The sequence below is a fragment of the Amblyomma americanum genome, chromosome 1 (assembly GCF_052857255.1).
Source record: "Amblyomma americanum isolate KBUSLIRL-KWMA chromosome 1, ASM5285725v1, whole genome shotgun sequence".
Taxonomy (NCBI): domain Eukaryota; kingdom Metazoa; phylum Arthropoda; class Arachnida; order Ixodida; family Ixodidae; genus Amblyomma; species Amblyomma americanum.
This window is the reverse complement of record NC_135497.1, coordinates 193,380,669-193,406,545: the sequence shown is the minus strand read 5'-3', so window position 1 is coordinate 193,406,545 and position 25,877 is coordinate 193,380,669. Positions and strand designations below refer to the sequence as shown.

The 25,877-nt window shown below is 50.2% G+C and overlaps 1 protein-coding gene across 1 annotated transcript in view; it reads right to left on the bottom strand.

Moving 5' to 3' along the window:
• LOC144115299 (uncharacterized) overlaps nucleotides 1-19,039 on the bottom strand; it is a 44,990-nt gene extending 25,951 nt beyond the window's left edge. Inside the window, exons 1-4 of the mRNA XM_077649639.1 lie at nucleotides 18,550-19,039; nucleotides 3,138-3,266; nucleotides 2,069-2,181; nucleotides 1,405-1,554 (exon numbers count right to left, since the gene is read on the bottom strand). Of these exons, the coding sequence (XP_077505765.1) occupies nucleotides 1,405-1,554; nucleotides 2,069-2,181; nucleotides 3,138-3,266; nucleotides 18,550-19,039 (882 nt within the window). The remainder of the gene's footprint in view (nucleotides 1-1,404; nucleotides 1,555-2,068; nucleotides 2,182-3,137; nucleotides 3,267-18,549) is intronic.
• Nucleotides 19,040-25,877: the final 6,838 nt, after the last annotated feature.

Below are 25,877 nucleotides of genomic sequence, written 5' to 3'. Positions count from 1 at the left end.
ACAGACAGACAGACAGACAGACAGACAGACAGACAGACAGACAGACAGACAGACAGACGGACGGACGGACGGACGGACGGACGGACGGACGGACGGACGGACGGACGGACGGACGGACGGACGGACGGACGGACGGACGGACGGACAGACAGACAGACAGACAGACAGACAGACAGACAGACAGACAGACAGACAGACAGACAGACAGACAGACAGACAGACAGACAGACAGACAGACAGACAGACAGACAGACAGACAGACAGACAGACAGACGGACGGACGGACGGACGGACGGACGGACGGACGGACGGACGGACGGACGGACGGACGGACGGACGGACGGACGGACGGACGGACGGACGGACGGACGGACGGACGGACGGACGGACGGACGGACGGACGGACTGACAGACAGACAGACAGACAGACAGACAGACAGACAGACAGACAGACAGACAGACAGACAGACAGACAGACAGACAGACAGACAGACAGACAGACAGACAGACAGACAGACAGACAGACAGACAGACAGACAGACAGACAGACAGACAGACAGACAGACAGACAGACAGACAGACAGACAGACAGACAGACAGACAGACGGACGGACGGACGGACGGACGGACGGACGGACGGACGGACGGACGGACAGACAGACAGACAGACAGACAGACAGACGGACAGACGGACAGACGGACAGACGGACAGACGGACAGACGGACAGACGGACAGACGGACAGACGGACAGACGGACAGACGGACAGACGGACAGACGGACAGACGGACAGACGGACAGACAGACAGACAGACAGACAGACGGGCAAGCAGGCGGCAGGGCGGGCGGACGGACAGGGACATGATGAGAAAGAGACAGCAGCAACATCAACATATATTAGTGTGGGCAGAGAAAAAAGAAAGAAAAATTATGTTGCCCAGCCCGTACAGCCAATGGAATTCGCCGTCGTAGTGTTGTTTTAAGGAATTCTCTTCCAGAGCTTCGACGAGCGTGATTTCCCGCAGGTGACCACGATCGCATATGCAATACTGGGCGCAAGTTTTACGATGGAAAGTGAATGAGCGAGACCAACATGCCCATTAATTTGCAGCATTAACCAGATGCAAAAGTTTGGCGCCGTTTGGTGTCTTGTTCGCGCCACTCAGTTTGTACAAAAAGACTTCGTGCATGAAAATCTCATAAAACTGCTGCGAGAACCTAATGTCGACGGGCTGATATCGGTCCACAATAGTCAGATTAGAGAACGTACGAGGTCCACGGGATGTCCTGTCTAGCCAGTAGGACAGAGTGGGAAGTAATCCCTTGCAGTGTACCTAAAAGCGCGATATCGACAGTGAACGCAGTGCTGTAGTTAGAGCACATATATAAGTGCAGTGCTTCTCACGTTCATCAGTTCAGCAGCCATTTCCTCCGGTGCCATGATGCCGGTCACCTGGATGAGGATGACCGGCACAAAGGCGGTGATGGGCTGGGGCAGGAAACCAGTGGCCAGGGTCACCACCGTCACCAGGATGCAGTACACGGATCGCATTTCCTGCCAGCGGAGCAAGCGCCGCTAGCTGTAGAAAGCGCCAGAAATGACTTATGCGTGCTCCTGCAGTTTTGCTTGCCTATTTTCTACGAGCGCTTCCAACATGTATGCTCATCCACCTTCAGAGAATAGTCGTGTGCTATATACATGGGAACACTGCCCAAACCAGCCTGTTAGTGTTTGACTTGGTCGTAACCTCGTCATTAAGACATTCGTCACCAGACGGCACAAACTGTTTACCATAAGCAAGAATCAGTAGTATTCTCGCATTTATTCAGCATAAAAAGTATATTTCTTTTTTCGTTGGGAGGTCCTTCGTTGCTCTCGAGGAGCACTCCTCCCGGTCAAATCGCTGAACGTAAGCCGTTGCACCTTTCTTGAGCAAGAAACCACGTAGTGGAACGGCAGGATGAGAAAGGTGAACGCGACAATCGCCTAACGATCGTGGCTGTAGCAGAAGCGCAAGCCACAAATGCCTAGTTGCGTTGAGTCGCACATGGTCGGGGTGACGGCGCACCTGGTTGGCAAGCGCGAACGGCACCAGGTAAAGCGGCAGGCTGTAGCCAATGCAGCTGGGGCCGCTCCCGCGAGAACTTTTGGGTGCCACGAGCAGGCTGAGTCGTTTGAGCCCTGCGGAAATGTGCGCCGCGGCTGGTGTCAAGGTGCACGGCCGCACTGTACTCAATCTTCAAATTCTGCCTTATCCTTGTTCTGCATAAGCGGTCAGTTATCATAGATGGTTCACGTGGGAAGAGCCTCGTTTTTTTCTCGTTGACAGCGTTTAGGACGCTTTGGAAATGTCAATGCAAAAGAGGTACAAATGGCAGGCACACGCACAACCGCACACGCATGAGTGTTAAGCAATGCGATCCCCGAATATATTTTGAGGCTGGGGTTCTCAGGCGAGCCGTGCTTCTGGCAGTACATACGGTGGTGCTGAGATATAAGACGGCGGTGAAAAGAAAAAAAAACGGTTCTAGATACATTAAGCGTTGCTCGCGGGTTGTCAATTGCGATATTAGATCGACCTCAGCAGCTAGACAGGACAGCAGCTTTGTAAAAAGAACCAGATTTCCAAAAATTAGGAATGTAATACTAGCCCCGAAGATAACGCAAACGTGCGTGAACTACGTAAGTTTTAGTTCGTCTCGAACAGGACGAAGGGTTATACGTATGCGTTGCACGTGCTGAAGTTTTAATTCAGTCGAAATGTACGGCGTTCATATCATCCTTCCACACGCCAGCAATCGGCATGCACAACTGCTTTGTGAAGGTCTAACATCCCAAAGCGACCTAGGCTGTGAGGGACGCCGTAGTGGAGGGCTCCGGATATTTTCGGCCGCCTGGGGTGCTTTAACGTGCACTGACATCGCACAGTACACGGGTCTCTAGCACTTCGCCTCCATCGAAATGCACAACTGAGTGTGCCATTCTTACCCTGTTGCACACACGTCTGACTTCCCGCTACATTCAAGTATTCAAAGCTGGCCAACAACCAGCAACCTTTCCTCGACTCGGCTTGTGCCCAAGGTCTCTGGATATGGATGACCCCGAAGCTGGTGGGTCATGTGTTCGCGGCGACTCACAAGCAGGATTGACGCTGCTCTGGCCATTGCTGGACTTCTTGTCGTCATTGGACGCCGCGGGTGGCGGTGCCCCCAGGTCGCGATTCTGCACCTCAGGGCTCTCCGAACAGACGGGTGGCAAAGCACACACTGCAAATAAAAAGACGACAGTTAGTCACCAGACATCGTAACGCGTTGCAATCTCAACACAGTGGCACCTGTTGATGTGCCCGGTGCTAAATAAACCATATATCGAATGAAGCAACGCTTGGCGTTAAGGAGATGGCTTCAAAGTAGGCTACGAGGCGTCGAGACCGTTAAGCTCGGATCGCGCAGCATTAGTGAAACATCCGGATTCCTGGTCATTGGTGTCAAGGACTAAAAATTTCTACCCCACAGGACAGTGATGTTGCGTATACGGCACGGAGAAAATTAAAGCTGCGGCTTGAACCACAGCGCTATCTCTGGCAGTAAATACAGCAAAGCTGCGGTGCTATTGTTTCACACTGGCCAAGAGGCGGCAGCATCCTGCAAAGAACAGAATTAAGCGAGAATATGTTCACCGTTGAAAGCCTATTTGCGTTGACATCGCACGGCCGACGGGCGTTTTTGTATTTCGCCTTCACCAAAATACGGCCGCTGCGGCAGGATCAAACCCGCAACCTTGGGATCAGCAGCCGAACGTCACAGCCATTAATAAGCCACTGCGGCGATTAACAGCGCAAAGTGATCGTGTCAAATCAGAACTTCTATTTTAACAATAAAATAACAATATCACCATGGCCCTATCAAAAGATTTACACATGCTATTTTAATACATTTATTCGAATGCTTTCTTCGTCCCTGACAAGCAGAGCAGTAGAAGTACCTTTCTTTTGAGCTGATAATTAATCACAAGTAGAAAGCACTCATAATCGGATAGCCTGCATGATTTATGCTCTATGATGAAATCATGTTCAGCTATGAGCGCGTGAAAAGGACGGAGCTGTTGAATTATTCAGAACTTGGTCGCGGAAGTAACGAAGGTGTTAGATTAATTCATGGAATATTTTCTCTCGCTTTCAAAACGTTTCGTGGCCACTAACAAAGCGTGATAGAGGTGAAACCTCGCCCCTGTTTTTTTTTTCATTTGCATAGTGAATGCATTACTTAAACTGACGGGGGGGAACACTTTGATAGTGAAGGACGTTCGAATACCTTTTCAAAGCTAAATATGCTCTCTATGACCATGCCCGACGAAACTGTTCAAAACAGTTGGAGAAGTAGCCCCATCACATGCTTTTCATTGCTTTGAGAAAAAAAAAACGCTGTGCTTTTCAGGAGAGAAAATATACTTTCACCTGTAGTTACAGCGATGATCTGATAAGGTACTGATAAATATGGACCTGGTAAATTTCCTTTTAGTTTCTCGCAGGCTTGCAAACAAGTATGCCGCCAGAGGGCTTCACGTTGCCGCAGTAGCCACAAAAAATTGGTTTTTGGGGAAAGGAAATGACGGAGTATCTGTCTCACATATGGTCGGATACCTGAACCTCGCTGTAAGGGAAGGGATAAAGGAGGGAGTGAAAGAAGAAAGAGGTGCCGTAGTGGAGAGCTCCGGAAATAATTTCGACCACCTGGGGATCTTTAACGTGCACTGAAATCGCACAGCACACGGGTGCCTTAGCGTTTCGCCTCCATCGAAACGTGACCCGCCGCGGTCGGGTTCGAACCCGGGAACTGCGGCTCAGTAGCCGAGCGCCCTAACCACTGAGCCACCGCGGCGGGTTCAGTAGCCATAGCATGCACGGTTTCCGGAACCCTAGGCGATCAAGAATAATAATCACACTTTCCAAGCACACGGATATCGATTCCGCAAATTTTCGACGTGTTATCTATCAAGTTTCAAAGCCAAGAACCAGGTATTCTGCATGATGAATGTCCGAAAGAGAACGACTGCACTATCTTCGAGCCATTAAAATCTGTATTGCAATGCACTGACGTTCTGGTGCCTTTAAGCTGTCTGCCCAGTTAGATATGTTACTGTGGCCAAGAGACGTCACTGTACTGTGCATGCAGACTTCTGGAGATTTAATTCGGTTCTACGTCTTTATTTCTCAAAGTCGAAACATGTTCCTCATCCTTCGGGCTCAATCTTATCCCCATCTCGTTTACCAGTTGACTTGCAGAGTACGCATGCCCTCACCACGTTAGATCAACGTGCAGAAATAGGGGGCACTCGTACTCGAAAGGAAGCCGTCCGATGCCTCTCCAGAACATAGCTCTTCCCCTGCTAGCTGCAGTCCCCGCGTACTGTCTTTCGTGGAATTTGGATGCGCCGAGGACGGGAAACTTGGAGGAAGGTCGGAGCAGCCTGCATGAGTGGTAGCAGCGACGGATAAATGGGATTGAAACGTGGCTGTGTCTCCATAGGTCGCGCTCAACATACGCATTATAACGCGTGTAATCGGCTCCATTATTTTTTAATCCGCTAGCATTACTACCTCCCTCTCCGCAAAATATCTGTCCGTCTGGTGTGGTATGATGCCGCTGAGTGGGATGTGAAGAGATGGGAAAGTGTAGAGGAGGAAACGTGGCGGCCGATCAGAAGTGGTCAGGGAGGTGAGGGGGTGTACAGAAAGAAAGCGCAGCCCACACGATCTGTAACACATCAGCGGCGACACCAGCTCTATCTGCCTTTTCTGTGTGAAGCCTCCACCATCCGGGCACCCTTCGGGGGGTGCACATAGGGGCGCCCGCCGGTAAAGATGCATCTCCTACCTACAAGCATCCATCGACCACCCACCTACTTACCTCCGCGCTCCTTCATCCAACCTCTAGAAGGCTCCACCCAGCAGACACCTCCAGAATCCTCCGCGTACCACAAACCCACGGTGAAAGGAAATTTGAAACCGCGAACGGTACGTCTAGCAGATGAAGCTTACTACAGGCGCAAGCGCCAGGGGAATTATAACGCTAACGCATACACCGTCGCATGAACTGCATTGATCGTCTGCGACTTCGTAATAATCTTCATATTATTTTATTTACCGCCTTCATGATGCCAAAGAGGTAGTAGACAGCTTTCTCACAAAACCTCTGTACGCCTTTGCCATTTGGCGCAGAGCAGACCTCACGAAACAGCTTTCTCACAAAACCTCTGTACGCATTTGCCATTTGGCGCAGAGCAGACCTCACGAAACAGCTTTCTCACAAAACCTCTGTACGCATTTGCCATTTAGCGCAGAGCAGACCTCACGAAACAGCTTTCTCACAAAACCTCTGTACGCCTTTGCCATTTAGCGCAGAGCAGACCTCACGAAACAGCTTTCTCACAAAACCTCTGTACGCCTTTGCCATTTGGTGCAGAGCAGACCTCACGAAGCAGTTTTCTCACAAAACCTCTGTACGCCTTTGCCATTTAGCGCAGAGCAGACCTCACGAAACAGCTTTCTCACAAAACCTCTGTACGCCTTTGCCATTTGGCGCAGAGCAGACCTCACGAACAGCTTTCGCGCAAAACCTCTGTAAGCCTTTGCCATTTGGCGCAGAGCAGACCTCACGGAACGGCTTTCTCACAAAACCTCTATACGCCTTTGCCGTTTGGCGCAGAGCAGACCTCACGAAACAGATTTCTCACAAAACCTCTGTACGCATTTGCCATTTGGCGCAGAGCAGACCTCAATTTCGCGCAAAACCTCTGTACGCCTTTCTCATTTGGCGCAGAGCAGACCTCACCAAACAGCTTTCTCAAAAAACCTCTGTACGCCTTTGCCATTTGGCGCAGAGCAGACCTCACGAAACAGCTTTCTCACAAAACCTCTGTACGCCTTTGCCATTTGGCGCAGAGCAGACCTCACGAAACAGCTTTCTCACAAAACCTCTGTACGCCTTTGCCATTTGGCGCAGAGCAGACCTCACGAAACCTCTGTGCGTCTTTGCCATTTGGCGCACAGCAGACGTCACGAAACAGCTTTCTCACAAAACCTCTGTATGTCTTTGCCATTTGGCGCCGAGCAGACCTCACGAAACAGCTTTCTCACAAAACCTCTGTACGCCTTTGGCATTTGGCGCAGAGCAGACCTCACGGAACAGCTTTCGCGCAAAACCTCTGTACGCCTTTGCCATTTTGCGCAGAGCAGACCTCACGAAACAGCTTTTGCGAAAAACCTCTGAACGCCTTTGCCACTTGGCGCAGAGCAGACCTCACGAAACAGTTTCTCACAAAACCTCTGTACGCCTTTGCCATATCGCGCAGAGCAGACCACACGAAACAGCTTTCTCACAAAACCTCTGTACACCTTTGCCATTTGGCGCAGAGCAGACCTCACGAAACAGCTTTCCCGCCTCTGTCCACAATGCAGAAGGGAAGTCATGGCCCTCGTCCATGAAACATGGGGGACCACCAGCCACGGATGCCACGTAGCTCCAGGTCCCCTACCACATTCACCGCGAACTACTTATTAAACTTCTCCCCCAAAACATGCACCCCACCTAACCCGAACCCCGCCGCAGAGCTCGCGCACGGGCGCTCCACAAACACCATGGGACGCAACCGTATGCCGTGTGGGTGAATGCCGCATGCACAAGCGAGGACGCGGTTGTAGCCATCACGAACCCCTCCCTCGAACCGATTGCCACCCTTCACATATCCCCCACTGCCACTTCGGAGGAGGCTGAAGAGGCCGCCATTGCCCTAGCCATCACGCGCACGGAGGCCCAGTATTATACTGTCACTCTAAAACTGCCATACTAAAGTTTGCTCGCGGGAGAGTTCACGTCCCTGCATTTCGCATACTGAACTCCCTCGCCGCACATCCGCCCCGCCACATGGAGCTCATATGGGTGCCTGCCCACTCCGGGAATCCCGGAAACGAGGCTGTCAATGCTTTAGCCCGAGGTTCTCTCAACCGGGCACCGGCGGCCTCCGATCTAGGCTTCTCACGGAAGCGCGTGCATTCATTCAGTGAACTGACGCAGGCCTGCAAAGCCGAGCGTCGGCTCCACCCCTCACCCCATCCCTCCCTCGACAATTATCACCAGACACTTTGGAGGCGGCTCCAAACACGCACCTTACCCTCCCCTTATATACGCTCGCGCTATCACCAAGTCCACACAAACCCCTCCTGTACCCTGTGCCACCACCCCAAAGCCACTCTCGATCATATCCTTTTCCTCTGCCTGGCGGATCCTACCCCGCGGGGCCTGGAGCACCTTACCACTTGAGAGGCTTGGGAGACCCTACTGCGCTCCGAGGACCCGGCCAAGCAAGCCATCGCCACAGGCCGGGCTGCCAGCGTCATGAGACTCCGAGACATGAACGTCTGAGTGTCGTGTGAGGGCCCAAGGACCTGCGTGTCCTAAACTCCCCCATTAAAGTTTTCACCGCCACCATTCACTCAAGGCTGTTAGGACTGGGCCTGCGGGAGACGCTGCAGCGGAGCCGCCAAACTATGACAACGCCGCGGCGCCGAACGGACGACGGCGTTGCGTGTACTGCACGACTGTGTCGTATCGAACGCGCTTCGGCAAGAACTGGCTATTGCAGCGAAAGCTACACTAGGCTAGTCAGCGGCTCATTTCGGGTAAGCTTCTCTAGTCACTACTGCGCATGCACCACTAGTTGCACCGAGCCACAGGTGTCCCGCCGCTGAGCCGCACCGCGCCTTTCCTGAAAATACAACTTTCAATATCTTCTTTCTTCTTTCCCTCCCTCCTTTATCCCTTCCCTTACGGCGCGGTTCGGGCGTCCATTGAGAGCGCTATTTTTTAGCCTACACTGAGCTACGTACATCGTGCAAGCTCGCGTAGGCATGTGGAGGGCGGGGCTAAAGCTACGACGTGAAGGCGCAGCACTCGTCTGCACGAGCGTCAGCCAATAGCGTGATACCGAGCGTCGCCGTCCTCGGCAGCAGACGACAGGCTCTGAATGTATGGCTCGTCGTAATACATTACAAGAGGAAATAAAGAAATATATACTGCAAAACTTTTTGCATGGCGTTTATTAAGTAAATAAACGCAATGGGCATTTTTGTTTCCCCTAAAATGGAGCGCAACACACAAACTTGTATCGTCTGCTCAGCGGATGCATGAAGCACATCACGCAATTGTCGCTAAATTTCTTGCGCAGTAAGTTCATCGTTTGATGAAGGGCCGACGACGAGTTCCTCGTGCGAAATTCCTCGTGCGAAGTTCCTCGTGCGAAGCACTCAAACGAGATTGGTTGCCACTGTATTCAAGTAGTGAAAATCACCTCAATAAACCAGTTGTAAGTTCAGCGCCGTGTCTGTGCACTTGTAACGTCCTTTGTACCCTGCGCTGCTGAAAAACCAAAGCATTCATGCTTCTGTCTTGACTAGAGGAACAGCGTTCTACGCTGCGTTGAGATTGAAACCGGCGTTCCGCGGCATATGCATGGGGTCCTCGGCTCTCAGCCAGCGGCCTGACCGACCACTTTGAGGCGCAGCCGTGTTAATACCCAGACGTGAAAGACGATACTGTAAGCTTACGGAGCTTCGCACTAACATACATAGACACGTAGATGACCATGTATGCAAAATACATTTTTCGCGTGGGGCGCTCAGCGCCGATATACCAACCGAACGAACGCGGCTTGCCTAAACGTGAAATTGCGTTCAGCAGACTAAAATACGGACTTTCAGTCGTGTAAGCAGTTTTTATCTTCGTAGAAGGTAAGGTTGCCACTGTCTTCGCCGCGTGGGTGCACCGCCATAATGCTGGCGTCGTCCAGGCGGACGAACTTCACAGACTTGAGAGGCTGCGCTGCAACCGCTCGCGGCATTTAGTCAGAAAATGGCGTTGTGCGTTTGAAACGCGCGCCTTCTTTTTTCGTCTGCTAGTCTACACCTCCAAAAAAAAGCGGCGTAGAAAGTGTACTCCTCGTGCTACACTACGCGTAAAAGAAATGCGTGCGTGTAGGTGGGCGGAGCTACACTTTTCCTACACTGGCAAAAAAAAAAAAATTAAACATGCATGCTACACTGGCTACGCTAGTGTAGGCAGTGTAGGTAAAGAATGGCCCAGTTACTGCGCCATTTCCTTTCCTCAAAAACCAAACGAAACAAGTGAGCCGCCTGCGTTCATTGGGTTCATTAGCGTTGACAACGCTGCAGAGATCCTTCATTTTCACGAAAGGAAAGGTACACAACTGGCTCCCTAGGTCAGTGGACACCTCAATCTCGCTTTCATGTAAGTGGCGTTGATGTCCAACAGCAAAAACCTGCTTTGATTGCGTTCCGCACACTGGGTAGGCAGCGCGCCCACCCTGCCACCCTGGCAAGTGGCAGTTAGTGGTTGATCGCGAGAGGTTGGTAACCCAATGAACGCTGCGGCCTACTGCTGCATGCAGTGTGCTTCAGTACTGCAAGCGCGTGTGACCAATGGGAATACCTTCCAATGTGTTCCTAGTAAACATTAGGTTTGCATCTGGTTCGAAAGGGGTTGACGTCATTCGAAGCCCTCATGTGGAGTGCAAGGCGCATAAGGTATGATAACGGCGACGGCATAACTGTCTAAAAATAATAAAAAAAGTGAAAAAAAGGAAGTCAGTGAGCTCGCACCAACTTTTGGTCAGCAGTGGCGGTTTTCTTCCCGATTCTGCAGCATTGTGACTATACTTTTTAAATGCAAGCGAGAGATTTGTGTGGAAAGATGACGTTCATTCGTCGGGTTTAATTAATTAGCACAGTGGTGGGTGCTACGCCGTGCCCCGATTAACAAGTGGCCGTCTGCTACTTTCGATTTCGCCGTTGCCGAGGAACCCACTCCTTCATGGGCCTCTCTTAAGGTACCTGGCATGTTATGAATTGTTCCGTGCAACCGGTTAGCGGCGGATGCAGTTTTCGCCAAAAGTGTCTGGGACCGACTTTGGCACTATGCTGTAGAGTAGCCCAAAGGACTTGGCGAGAGCAATTATTTCTTACTGATCGTAAAGTTCAGAAGCAAAATGTCTGTTAATTTAGAAAGCTGGTTTATCACACGAGCGCAAAAAACACGTTCTAGACTTCTTAATCGCCTAATTTCTGACTGCATATATGCAAAATTCTTGTGCATATCTGCAATTCTTTTGTTTTTGTTACGATATTTTTCTTTCTTAAGCAAAGCGCGTTTTCCTTTGTCATTGAAAAGAGAGCTCTATAACTGGGCTATGATATGCGGCAGAAGGGCAGTATATTTAAACTGATGGGTCAAATTATTTATACACAGACCACCCCAATATTACCTGTTTTCCCGTGTTAAGTGTTAAATTTAGAACATAGTCTTCATTCCCACAGTGGCAGAAAATAGTACTGCCTCAAGAGTTACAGCTTTGTTGTCGCGCACAAATGTATATGAAGGCAATACAGAGGCAAGTCAGCTTGTCTCGATTTCCCTGCTAAGAGCAGAAGCTGCTCAGGCAGGATTTTCATGCAGCCAGGCAAAAAGAGTTCCGAGCTGTGGGAGCGCCAAGTAGGAATGCAGTAAAAGTTGCGCAACGCTATGAAGAAATATTTCGAAAGAGCAAACAATAGATGAGACAGGACAATAAAGAATGTTGACCCCACAGTGTTTGCGAGAAATGGTTTATCTGGAAACAGCCAGTGGCATGGATCACCGTGCATACAAATTAAAGGACGCGTGCAGTGGAAGTACACCTAAACACAATCAGTCAAGTGCTCCAAAATTTAAAAAAAATGTGCAGGCTATCGAACAACATTATTTCATACAACGAGAACCTGACCAATGCCTGCGCAGAGTTCAAAAAGCAGTGCATTTTCAGTCAACAAAATCAAATTCCTGGGACATGTACTAACAAAGACATGACTCGAAGCAAACAAATTCACCCTGAACCGAGCAAGAGCCAGCTTGAAATCATTCACACCCCCAAAAATTAAGGCCAAAACATACAGTACTGGCTACCTCGACACTGGCACAGCAGCATTGTATAACATGTCAAAACGACCAGACATTGATAGTAACGCAAGACAACACCAAACCAGGACTCCCTTTTCAGGACATGAAGATCAGACACCCATACAAACCATTTCCAACCCTCACACACCATATGAGGCCCATTCTTAAGGGTGTGTGATTGTTAGAAACTTTTGGACTGCAAATTGAATAAAGTCCTGTTCAATTTGTCGAATGAATCAAAGGGTACATATTCAAAATTATTTTAAACGAATCGAATTTGCTCTCAGATGTTCAGATACTTTTCGAATAATTGACACACCGCTTGATTAAGCTCCACTGCATTTTTCTCCAATGAATCTCCCAAAAACTGCGCACATTGACGACGTGTAATACTGTTCATATTATAATTGGAAAAAGTACTATTTGCACTCCCTTACAAATTCTACTTCTATACAGACACTATTAAGACGACCACGCACCACCACCACCCCCACCTCCTCCTCCTCCGCCCCCACCACCACGTTCTTCACATCCACCTCAACACCTACACTACAAGTTACTGCCTGATACAATCAGATGCTAATGAGCATGTGCTTTTACACACATGCACACACAAGAGTGATCACAGCATGCTGATGAGTCCTCTCTCTTTCCTCGGTAGACTCAACACAAGCCCACATGCACACATATTTTCTCCTTTCCACCCGCACACGCACGAAGGTGATAACAGCATGCTGATGAGTCTCTCTTTCTTCTCAGTAGCATGTGTATTACTCATCAATTTCAAGTCAAACAAATTCCTTGATGTCACTTAAATCTTCATCACTGAAATGAGTGCTCGACTCCTCAGAAGAGGAGTTGCACGAGTCACAAATGCTGAAGAGAACCGGTTCAATTTCAGCGTCAACAATCACATCGCGTCGCCATGCTTCAACCTCAACTTGCTCCACATGAACACAACAGTTTTGCCAGTTTTCCTGGCTTACATATGCCAGTGCTTCCGGCAGGAGCTTTTCCACTTCAGCCAAAGTGAAACATTTGTTGCGACTTGCGATGTATCTCTTCACCTGGCTCCAGACAAGTTCAGTGGGATTGAACTCGCAGTGGTACGGTGGTAAACGAAGCACTTCGTGGCCATGGGTAGCTGCCAGGGTGTCGATGCGGTACACAACGCTGGGTGTGTTTACCTTTTGAGAAAGCTCCAGCAGTTCTGCCCTCACCATGTCCTGTGACCACGGAACACCTTTCTTCGTGAGCCAAAGCTGAATATCAGCTTTGCGCGTAGACTCGGTAGGTGCTTTTTCAAGAGCCACGCTATGATATGGAGCATTGTACATGATGCCAATGCTATTGGCCGGAATGTTTGGCAAATGCTTGTTGGTGAACCACTTCTCAAAGTAGTTGCCATCCATCTCAGAGTGGTAGTCAGTGTTGTGGTTTCCCTTTTTTGCTCTGAAGAAGTCAGCAGCGTCTTGCACGAATCCTGTTGCACTGCTCCCAGCATGTACATGGATCAAACGGGCCCCTTTTCCCGAAGGCGCAGCCAATCCCGTTGTTTAACCTTTCAGGAAGGCATCCTGAGATGACTTCACAGTCTTGTCCTGCCAGACGCATTCTTTTGTGTGCCCTGCGTTGACCCAAGTTTAATCTAGGTAGATGATGGACCTGTAAATCCGAAGCAACCGAGCACACGAGTTAATGCTTCTAAGTAAACAAACACACTGCAGCATGCAAGTAGGCAACGTACTGAAACAACCACACTGCTGACCACTGTCTCACAAACAGCCGCTCAAAGGCAATCGAGAAAGAAAATTGTCTCGGCTTTATTGCTCCCTTGTTCGGGCTTATATTTCGTGCCCAGGCGGCATTTGGTAGCCGGTTTATATTCACTGTATGTTTGCATGGGGTACTTGACTAATTCGGCAACATTAAAATCTCTTCACTTTCGGCGACTGCGAACAAAAATTGTCAACGTTCGCAGCAGTAGCGCCAGTAACTCGCACCTCGGAAGCAACGGGCAGCGTACAGTGGGTTTTCATTCGTTCCTACGGTGACGACGAGATGGCACTAGCCATTGCAATGCTACGACATTTTTGGCATTTTTGTTGTTTTTGCTTGCTGCCCCAATTGGGATTTAGCGATTAAATCTGACCCATGCAGACATGTTCCCCACCCAAACGTAGCGCAAAACTGGCCGTGCAACGTCACCGCTACGAAAAGGTCGGCAAAAGCAACGTGGTCAAGACGATTTCTTTTAAATGTGTTATTCTGAAGCAACACTCACTGTTACGACTACGAGGTTGCAACGCTAACATCAAGCTCTATATGAAGCCAGTCTAAACGTGCTGCGTAAGAATATAAGCAAGGAACGACTCGTACCTGTCCTGTCTTCGGAATTCCTTGATCGCCCGCAGGTACCTGCGACGCCAGGCAATGATACAACTTCGCTCGATCAGCGCAAGGTTCCGTTTTCTTTTTTTAAATGTGAATCCGGCGCCCTTCATAAACCTCCACAACGTCGTTTTCTTGAAGTTCGGCAGGTCGTCGTCTTCACTGACAGCCTTTAGCACACTGTCCAGTGTTGGGACTTCCCTCTTCGCGTATATATACTGTGCACTTTCAGACGGATGGCATGGACTGTGAAGCTGTCATTCTTGACTATTCGCGAGCTTGAAATCTTCACGTCGCGAGGTCTTCGGAGACGCCAAAGGCCCACACAGACGCTCCGCCTTGATTCTGGCAACGGTACGGGGAGATACTCCGGTATCCTCGCTCGCAGCACTCAGTGCTTCCCGAACAGACTTCTCCGGAAAACGGGTCCTGGTACGGGAGTACACATTTGCAATTACTTGCTTGGCGTGCGTTGACAGCTTTGATGTACGAACCTTCGAGAAAATGCGTACAGGAGAGGTGGCCGCGGCCGCAGTGCCATTTTCTCAAAAGTGAAAGGCAACTGGGAAATGTAAACACGTCGGCCAGGGTTGCGGGGACAGCGAAAACGTGAAATAGAAAAGACGACAAACGCAAAATACAAAATCACAGATCTCGATCGATTCGCTCGCAATAAGAGCGGTTTTTTCACGCTGATGACAAACGTATTATCTACGAAACCTGCCGGCAAAGCATTTATTTTTCGCTCACCACAAGCAACGCACTATTTTAGGTCACGGGTGCAGGCAGCGCAAAAAAGAGCGCTTGCTTTGGCAGCGTTGCACATGATGTTTGAAAAGGAGTATAATGGTGTCTTCGACTGGTCGCTCCCGCGATCTGGATAGGATCTGTCATAGTGGGAGCCGCTCTCGCTCTGAGCGCATAGCGAGACTAGTCAAGCCGAATGGTCGGCGAGTTTTTAGAGCGCAAAAAGCAGGAGGCAGAAGGGGGACGTAACTTCCGGAACCACTACGCGGCACCGCTGCTGATGTCAACAGTAGCTGCACGTAAGGTCCCTTGATTACCTTTAGCCACACGTGGCCGCACACAGTTTGCATCGCGGTCGGCGCTTAGCCTGTATCGATCGCTACCCCGGGTTTCCGTCCTACGGGACGCTCATTTTTCGAACATCGCCTTGTGGCTAGCACTGTCGTCCTCGTCTGAACTGCTGCTGGAATCACTGTTGTCGTGCGACAGCAACACAGACGCCATTCCAAGCGTAGTTAACAGGCGCCTCTTGGACATTTTTTGTTTCACACAGCGCGGCCCACGCAAAACACGACACAGCAAGGACGCTACAACTGCGTGACTACACCAAAAGCCGGCACTTGCTACTGCCTACGAGTAGGGAGGTCTCCTCGATTTGGCTGCACTTTCCGCACTAGTTCACAAAAGTGCCGTGTCAGTGTAGTGCCAGTTCTTGCGGCGCGAGTGTAGCCGGACACTAGTGCTGTCGGTGCAGCGGCCAAATCGAGTGCAAAAGTGCTGCTGCGGCCATGTACGCGTTGGTGTTTGTCGCGTGTTTTCACATATGCGCGAGATTGTGCTAGCTGCATTGCACACTGTGCATTTGCTCCAAGTGGCACATCTCGTGGAGCGGCTATGAACTTTGTTAATTCCAAAAGTGGTGAAGATTTTGACACCGTTCTTTCCGTTGCGTTGTGCAAAGGGGCGCAGGCCGGTCGACCGTCACTGATTCAACGGGTACTTCGAAGAGGCAACAATTAATTAGACAGGTTATTGAGACTACCGCTCGAGACGATCTTTTACAGTCCATACGCGTGATTCAGGCTGCTTCCGTCCTATCGAAAAGTGACTGCGGTTGTCCGCCAAGAGTTGTCTGATCTATATTTGAACTCAATCGCGTTCACTTTCGGCGGACGGTGATGGCGACGTGACTGTCAGAGGCTAAGTGGCAGGCGAAGGTGTGGGCTGACGGCGACCTCAAGCCCAGTCGCTGTCGTAAGCGGAGGTACTGATGTCGCCGCGAGCCACAAACGTTGCGATCGCCCACGTATTATAAAACATCTCACAATCTGCCTCTTATGGAAGCGCTCCATCGTGCTGCGTCTATAATAATAATTGCGCACAAAAGAGCAATGGTGTAAGCAACGTGCGAGGCTGGACAGAAAGATGCGAACCCATACGCAGTACGTACTTACGTACGTGCGCCATGCCAGCCAGTCGCTTACGCGCGTACACAGAAACGCGCGCACACTCGCACACACGCGCGCATACACACACGTACACGCGCACTGTCATTTCAGCTGCTTGGTGAGGGCCCGGCGCAGATGCCGCGTCTTTCACGGGTACGCGGCCGTCTCAACCATGGTCTCAGCGCCGCTCACAAAACAAGCATGGCCGAGGAGCCGTCTGCTACGGCGCGCGCCAAGCACCTTGCACTACTTGCACGAGAAGAGAACTCGCCGGGAGGCTAGTGCAGCAGTGTAGAAGAACTCGTGCAGCACGAGGCCAAATCGAGTGCCGAAGTGCAGGTGGCACTAGCTGCACCGTCAAATCGAGTGCGAGAGTGCCGCACTTCCTGAACTGGTGCAGAAAGTGCAGCCAAATCGAGGAGACTCGGGGACGCCGCGGTTAACTCGCACCGCGTTCGCGACGTAGCGGAAGTGGCTCTGTCACGTGAACACGTCTCGGAGCCGCTCCGACTTTTTTCTCGGAGCGCGTCAGAGCGCTCTGAGCTGGAGGCGAGCGCTCACAAAGAACCAGCCGAATGTAGTCAGAGCGCCCGGTTTCGACCAGCCGAATTTGCGGTCGCCTCTCAGAGTGCTCTAGAGCGATCTAAAGCGACCAGTCGAAGACACCATAAGCTTCGTCTTTAAGAGCGGGACGCGACAGCGTGTTGCAGCGTTGCCAAGAGATCCACGGAACGCTACTGTCCGTTCGGCGCGGCGCCTTGCCCGTTGGACAATTTAAGGAAAGGAAACATATCTTGGTGAATACTATAAAACCACTCCGTAAGGCAAGGAAAATGATATTAAAATTGGTTTAAAAGAAACGAAATGACGCCTGTCTCACATATCTCGGTGGACACTCAAACCGCGTCGTAAAGGAAGGAATATTTCCGATGCGCAGTGTCGACAATTACAACTACGCGTTCCGGGAAACATTAGTCTTGCGGCTGCTTCTAAAGGGGTTGGCGTTATTCGAAGTCCTTGTGTGAAGCGCAAACCACATAATGTATGATAACGGCGCCTGCAAACAATGCGAAGCCCGTTCCTTCTCCTCGTATGTGTTTCCAGGTAAATATTATAGTTAGTTCGTGTCGTTGTCGTAAGCAAAAAACGCCAGGCTAGAGATTGAATGCAAACAGCACAACTCCTTTTAAATCAGGCATACAGCTTAAGTACATTTCACTTGTCTCTGGTTTCACTCTTTGTAGAGCCACGTGTGTGAATTTCAAGTGACGTCGCAATGGGTAATTGGGTGTCGTTTTGCAGCTTCGCTGCCCAACCACCTTCACAGCATGGATTGGAGCTAATTTTTTTTATGTGGCGCATGTGCCAATGGCGTGGCGTCGAACGCACGCCAAGAGATCACACCATTTTCCTCACCCGCGAGCTCGCTGCCTCGCTACGTTGTGACCACCAGCGTGTGCATGAGCCGCTGCAATGTGGCGTCGAACGGGCGCCAAGGAATAGCAATACTCGCCCGCGAGCTCGCCACCACCCCGCCGGCTCTGATTGGCCGCCCTATTTCCTCCTCTCCACGACGCTCCTGCAACTTCACCCTTATCCACATTCAGCCCAACTCTTTTCTCGTCTTCACTCTGGCCCCGAGGCTTCAAACTGACATCAGCGACGGCCAATTTTTACGAACATAGCAATATTAACGCTAACGCATTAAAAACAACCGTAGGAGCAGGAGCCGTTTGTGTCGGCCGTCTAAGCACTCTTCATCTTCGCCGTCAGACGAAAACCGTAAGCTGCGTCGGCGTGCGACCCTTAGAAGGCGTGATGTGTGGGCAGTCGCTCTTGCTTAGGGAGGGATTTTATCGCCCATGAGACTACCGCTTAAAACACTCCTTGGAGTCACTATTGCCAGGACCTTGTGACGCGACACACATTTGCGCTGGCTAGCAGGCGCCACTTACGGCCGTCAAGTTGGGCGGGTGAGGCCCCCGCAGGACTGCCAGACTCCAGGAGGGCCGGGGTGGCATTGGCCGTCGGGTCAGCGGGCGTCGTGCCAAGCGACGCCGACGGTGGTGCACCAGAGGAGGCTGCAGGTGTGGGCGAGTCGTGCGATACGGGTACGGGTGAGTCGGGCTGAAGAGGAGAGGCGCGCGGCAGTGACTGCTCAAGGCATGTGGACGATGTCGCTGCAGACGGAGCGTTCGGCGGGGTTTTTATCTGCTTAGTGGGCATAGGCGAGTGGCGGCTGCGCGGCGTGCTGGACCGGGTGCCGCGCCGCGAGACTCGTTGGGAGGCTGCTCCGACCACCGTGCCAGAGGCCTCGTCTGAAGAGGGCCGGTACCGCTTGTGCGGACCAGACCTGCTGCTGCGGCCTGCCGAGTCAGTGTCTTGGCCGTGCCGCTTGCGGACATTTTTCCTGCCGTCGCTGTTGTGGGTATGCTTCTTGGACATGGCAGCCACTTCGTACGATTCTTCTGCGTCTTCTTCTGTTGTTGTTTGCCTGTCAAAAGATGGCACATACCCACACTGGGGGATCGGCCAAGAATCGGGTGGCTATTCACCTGAACGCAGTTGTTGTTGTTGTTGTTGTTGTTGTTGTTAGCCTATCAAAAGATGGCACATACACACACGGGGGATCAGCCAAGAATCGGGTGGCTATTCACCTGAACGCAGTTAATAAAAAGGAAAAGCACGTGGGAGCGCAACACCGGTGGATTCTTCCTCATGAACAGAAAAGGGATGAGAGTTTTGAATTCAAAATTATAAGAATAATAATAAAGAGAGGGATTAAATAATAATGATTAAGTCAAAATGTAATAATTGATAGAAAAGAAAATTTTGGAACACTTAGCAAGGCAGACGGTGAGATTCTATCAGGAAATTTAGAACAGCGGTACAAACAGATCTGTGGCTGAACCCAAATGTGGTGGCGCCAAATGATAGCAAGAGCGGGCTGCTCAAACTAAGGCCGAGATGCTGCAAGGTCTCCTCCAGCAACCTTTTTCTCAGTTGAATCGGCGACAATACAGCCAAAAATGTTCTATAGATTCAGGCTCACGGCAAAATGCACAAACGGGAGAGAGCGCCAAACCCGACTTGTGTAAATAGAAATTTAGAGGGGGGATGCGGCAGCGCAGCCTCGTCAGTGATACTTCAAGCTGCCGAGAGCAACAAATTTTCCTGTTCCAATAATATTTAAGGTGCTCATAATCCGCCGATGTTAAAAGTGTTGTGTCTTGCGTGCTTAAAAACACACGTCGCCGAAATCTAGATGCTGTAATATAGGCTGTAGCCGGGATGATTGGCAACACGGGGCCTCTGAGGGAAGCCTTTGCGAGAATGTCAGCAATCTCATTTACTGTCACACTGCTGTTACCGGGAACCCATACTAAATGAACAAGGCTCAAATGCGGAGGAAGTAGGGATAAGAAAGTTGTTAAAATGGGACCGTCAACATGTACAGCGAGGGACGAACACTAAGATAAAGAATCAGTAATTACTGCAACTGCTGTAATAGAGGGGTCTAGCTTGGGTAGAGCAAGTACAACTGCTAGAAACTCTGCTTGAAAAATAGGGGTGAAATCTGGAAGGCGCAGTGAAGAGGACCAGTCTAAATGCGTGCAAAATATTCCCATACCTGCTTTTTCATTGCATTGCGATGCGTCAGTGGCTATTGCTATATCTGTAGGTAGGGTCCTAAAGTTATCTTCTAGTAGACCATTTAAAATACTCGGAGGCAAAAGTTTTGCATTTTTTGGGAATATGTCGTTGAAAACAATGTGGATAGCGGGCCCATTGCGAAGCGCAGGAAGGATATCATAAATGTTTACATCTAGAGGCTGAAGTAATCTTTGCACAAACACCATCTGAGGGGAATTGAAACGAGACCAGGGGACACCAAAAAAGGAGGTCGGCTGACAACAAAAAATGCTTTGGGAACGGTGGAAATGGGATTCATAGATCCTGAGGTAAGTTTGCACAGTTCTTCTTCTGGCCTGAACACCGCTCACACTCATCCACGTGCACTGTGTGTAACGGAGGAGGAGGAATCAACGTTTATTAATTTCAATGGTTTTCGCCGTAGGTGGGTTGATAAAAATATTTATTTAGGGTAAGTTATAGTCGTCCCTGATGAGCGGAATCCTCAGTCGAGGACTCCGATGGCTGACACGATCCAGCGCTCCCTCTCGATCAGCGATTGATGGTCGCTCGGGTCCGAACCGGGCAGGGCAGCCTCCCAGGAGTAGAATGAACGGGAGATGGCTATTTGGTCTCCTGGTGGGTTCAGGCACTAGCAGACAAAGTGATAGAGTGTTGCGTTTGGACTGTTTCACTTTAGACAGCATTCGAGGTATTGCATGAGGAAGAAAATTTGCTTGTGTCCCTTTCGTTTCTCTGTATTTCTCTTCTGTATACCTGGCCCACGCTATTCTTCTCTCCTCATGGGGCTCGGGATGTAGGTTTTTTGGTATTGGTGCTACGCATACTTTGCTTCTACAATTCCTCTGGTGATGTCTTATATGGTTTGCCTTGTTGTTCCTTCTTGCCGCCGCGATGGCTCAGTGGTTATGGTGCTCGACTGCTGACCCGAAAGACGCAGGTTCGATACCGGCCGCGGCGGTTGAATTTCGTTGGAGTCGAAATTCTAGAGGCTCGTGTACTGTGCGATGTCAGTGCACGTTAAAGAACTCCGGGTGGTCGAAATTTCCGGAGCCCTTCATTACGGCGTCCCTCATAGCCGGAGTCGCTATGGGACGTTAAACCCCCATAAACCAAACCAAACCATAATACCTCACCCCTATTCTCTCTTTCTGTTCCCTCACGTCTTTCATTTCATTTCTGTATTCTGCCTGCTATCCTTTATTTCCGCTGTCCCCTCTTCAGGTGCTTCAGTGTCGATGGCAGATGTCGGGGCTAGCAAAAATCTTTCCCTTCCTTTTTATTATTATTTTAATAAATCTCTTACTAATTACCACGACTGAGGTCCGATTTCGAGAACTGTCTGCACTGCCAAAGGCTGATTTCTGGTTTGAGGCGCTTAGTTCCGGCGGCTTCACTTTCGGGCGCCCGATGCGCCATCCAGCCACATAGTGGAGATCAGTGGTACAAACCATAGAGTTTCTTACTTTTGGATATTTAGAAACTCTAAGATGCAAACAATGGCGCATAAAACTTTGTTTATGCTGCGCTTTACGAACTGGGAGAAGCCCTGCTCAGAGCGCAAACTATGAGACTCCGAGGCACGCCAACAGGCCGGGCGCTACTGAAAAGGAAAAGGGTGGATACACAAGGTCACATGGACAGGTACCAGGACGTCCCAGACGAATCAGGGGAATACTTAGGGTAGCCCCCCTGCCTAGGAATATGCATCCGAACCTGCACGAGGGCAGACGGAAAGCGAGAACCGAGTATGTGGAACGGGGACTGGCCCAACTGGAAAGCACAGTCTATACGGATGCGTCACTGTACCTAACCGGGAGGAAACGCACGGCCGCAGCGGTGTGGTCAATCACAAGGGAGACCTGGTTACATGCGCAGCAGCCGGGGTTGCGGACGCAACAGAGGCTGAGGAGATCGCCATAGCCTTGGCGGTAGCTAATGGGTCCAGGGAAAACAAATCCCTAAATATACTTACTGACTCGAAGGAGGCACGCAGAAACTACATTAGAGGGAGAATAGGTAGCGTGGCCCTAAACATACTCAGAAAGGTAAAATGCTTGGATAGAAAACACATACACAACCTGATATGGATACCCGAGCACGCAGGCATTAAGGGGAATGAGAAGGCGGACGGCCTCGCTCGCGAGTTGAGTTTCCGAGCGGGGCAAACGGACTACTTGTACACCCAGGCCTGCGACGGGGGGTACGCGGAGCACCTGGGCCTATACAGGGGCATTAGATATAGGTACCCACCGCCACACAGGGCGCTAACAAAGGAGGAGGCGACCGGGTAGCGCAGGCTGCAGACGGGTGTTTTTCCCAACCTACACCTACTGAACAAGATGTTTACAACACAGTACAGAGCCACATGCCCTTGGTGCGGGGCGGTGCCGACACTCTACCACATCACGTAGGAGTGTGAGCGAAACAGAACATTCCACCAACACGAACACCCGAGTGCGGAGCAATGGGAGAGCCAGCTCGTCAGCAGCGAGCTCACAGACCAAAGGACCCTGGTGCAGCACGCTTGTGAGGCAGCGCGGCTCAGCGGAGCCCTGGAATAGGGGCCCGACCTTGCGAGGACAGGACCCGGGACCGCCTGAGACGAGGACGACGCGGGTCCTGCAGCCGCGAATTCCTTAAAAGATCCAACAAAATTTGCTTACCTTACCTTATGCTGCGCTGACACTGATAATCTGACGCTGATGGTCGAAATTACTCCGATCACCACTACATCACCTCTTTCTTCCTTCACTCCCTCCTCTTTCCCTTCCCTTACGGAGCGGTTCGGGTGTCCACCGAGATATGAGAGACAGTTACTGCGCCGTTTCCTTTCCTCAAAACCAATTTCCAATTTTCTGATATTTGGTCTTGCGCGGCGGCGACTGCAGGCACCACGCCAGATTTCCTTTTGACGTAGTTAAATGCCGTCAATAGAGAATTTTAGCCTCACCGTACGGTAAACACGGCAAATACGGCAACTGGAACCGTACGGCAAATGTGCTTAGGCAAGCTTGGCAACGGTAGCAACGGCAACGCGTTGCCGTATTTACCAGACGGCTGTCCAGCTACGCTAAAACTGTCTAATGACTGGCTCTGCCTCAATAGCGTTGTGATCGATGCGCCGCTTTGTGTGTAAAAGATGAGACATGTGCAGACGGATTACTTTAACATACATTTTAAAAAATCATACCAATAAGTTTGTAAATAGCTTCGCATGGAAACAATGAATTAACCTACGATCGTTCGCAGAATAGACCGGCCGTGCTGCGCCGGATCAGGCTCTCTCACTCCCCGGTTGGTGCAGGAAATTGACGGGCATTAATGGGCGCGCTTAGCGTCGACACGCCTCCCAGATCATCATCTACACTACTTTGGAAATTTGGTTGGGCACTGCTGCCTACTTGTGATCGGCTATAGCGGTGAGGTTTGTTACGCTCCAGTACCTGTCCGAACTGCCCGCTCAATCTAATCGCCACGTTGCAGTCACCTGCGTGGTAGCGTGTGTCTTTTGGCGCGCCGTCCCTGCGGGATTCCGTGGGCAGGGCATTTCGAGCTTTGACTCCCACGTTAGCTTCCCCAGCGGCCGTTTTGCTCGCCTGTTAATTGTTGCGGGTCTATTTAGTTTATGGTGCAGTCGATGCGCCGCGGTCGCTGGTGGCTTTCGACGCCGCGCTGTGTGGCCAATGCTTGGCCGTATTCGAAGGGAGCTGATCAGTTTCTTGTCGGAGGAACTCTTTTTCTTGGGGGAGGAAGAGTTTCTCCGGCAGTGGTCATGCCCATTCACTTCTGATAGCAACGATCGATCGTCTTGTTCTGGTTTTTAGGCCAAACTGGCGATAAGGTCTCCTCTTTTTTTTTCTGTGTCACATTACTCTGTTTCACTCTTCTGTCAATAGGTATACGATATCCCGTTTTACGTCGCCCACGAGTAATTCCCGTTGGATTTTTTTTTATTAGAAAAGTGTGCCATGAGGCATAAGTTGAAAACTTAAAGATGCTTATGGCACCTCGTTAATTGGCTCACCTTACATGCTTAGCGTCATGTCTACTTGTGAATGTCAATGTATCCGGTAACCTTGGCATGTGTACATATGTAAATATTTTTTTTATAATCACTTTTGCTCTACGAGGATTCATGAAATGAACGTGCCATAAATGTAATAAAAAAGACAAACACTTTCACTGCGGTGAGTACACTGAGTGTACTGACAAGTGCGCCGTTTTCTTAGCTAGAGCAGGAAGGTAATAATTCAAATATCGCGTATGTGTTCATGTATTCGCGCGTGCATGTATGCATGTAAAAAAATTCCTGCATACAGCACATGCACTTATCCGCAAGGTGGCGAAACTTGATGAGACTGACGCATCATCCTTGCACTGCGTTAAAAATATAAAAAAACTAATGGTGCACATCATAACACCCGTGGTATTGTTGATGATGAGCGCTAGCTGGCCTAGACTGCATGTACTTTTGCAATCGTTGCATTTGCTTTGAATGCTGCTTCCACGCTTTCAACAACGTACATCACGAGGTCATACTCACACACTTGAGTGAAACTCACTGCGGCACCAATACGTTCAATTACGGGAAGCAATTTCTCACGGACAGACTGTCCTACATCCAAATACAGGACCAAGAGCATAGACCTTTCCTGCTCGGCACGAGGGGGACTCCACAAGGCGCGGTGCTGTCCCCTCTGCTATTTAACATAGCCATGATGCGCCTGCCTGCCCTGCTGGGTGCGGTCGAAGGGGTCCAGCACGGGCTGTACACCGACGACATCACCCTCCGGGCTACGCAAGGACTCCTAAGGTACATGGAGACCAGCCTGCAAACGGCCGCCAGCATAGTGGACCACTATGCCCGAGACTGTAGTCTGCAATGCGCCCCGCAGAAATCGGAATTGATCATGATTTGCAGTTCAGCTCCTGAGTGACTCAGCAAGGCAATGTCATCAGCGAATCGCAGATTATTAAGGTATTCTGCATTTACTCTTATTTCTAACTGTTCCCAATTCAGGCCTCGGAATACCTCCTGTAAACAGGCGGTGAATAGCATTGGCGAGATCGTGTCTCCTTGCCTGACACCCTTCCTTATTGTAATTTTATGGCTGACTTTATGGAGGACTATGGTAGCTGTGCAGTTGCTATATATATCTCCCAGTACTTTGACATAAGGCTCTTCTACACCCTGATTACGCAATGCCTGTATGCCTAATGAGGTTTCCACTGAGTCGAATGCTTTCTCGTAATCAATGAAGGCTATATGTAGAGGTTCGTTATATTCTGCGCATTTCTCTATAACCTGGTTGATAGTGTGAATATGATCTATTGTGGAATATCATTTACGAAAGCCAGTCTGATAATTTGGTTGATTAAAGTCTAAGGTTGCCCTGATTCTATTAGCGATTACCTTAGTAAATACCTTGTAGGCAACAGATAGTAAGCTGATCGATATGTAATTTTTCAAGTCCTTGGCGTCTTCCTTCTTATGAATTAAGATAATGTTCGCATTCTTCCAAGCTTCTGGTACAGTCTAGGTCATAAGGCATTGCGTTTACAGGGTGGCTAGTTTTTCTAGCAAGATCTCCCCTCCATCCTTCAAGAGATCTGCTGTTACCTGATC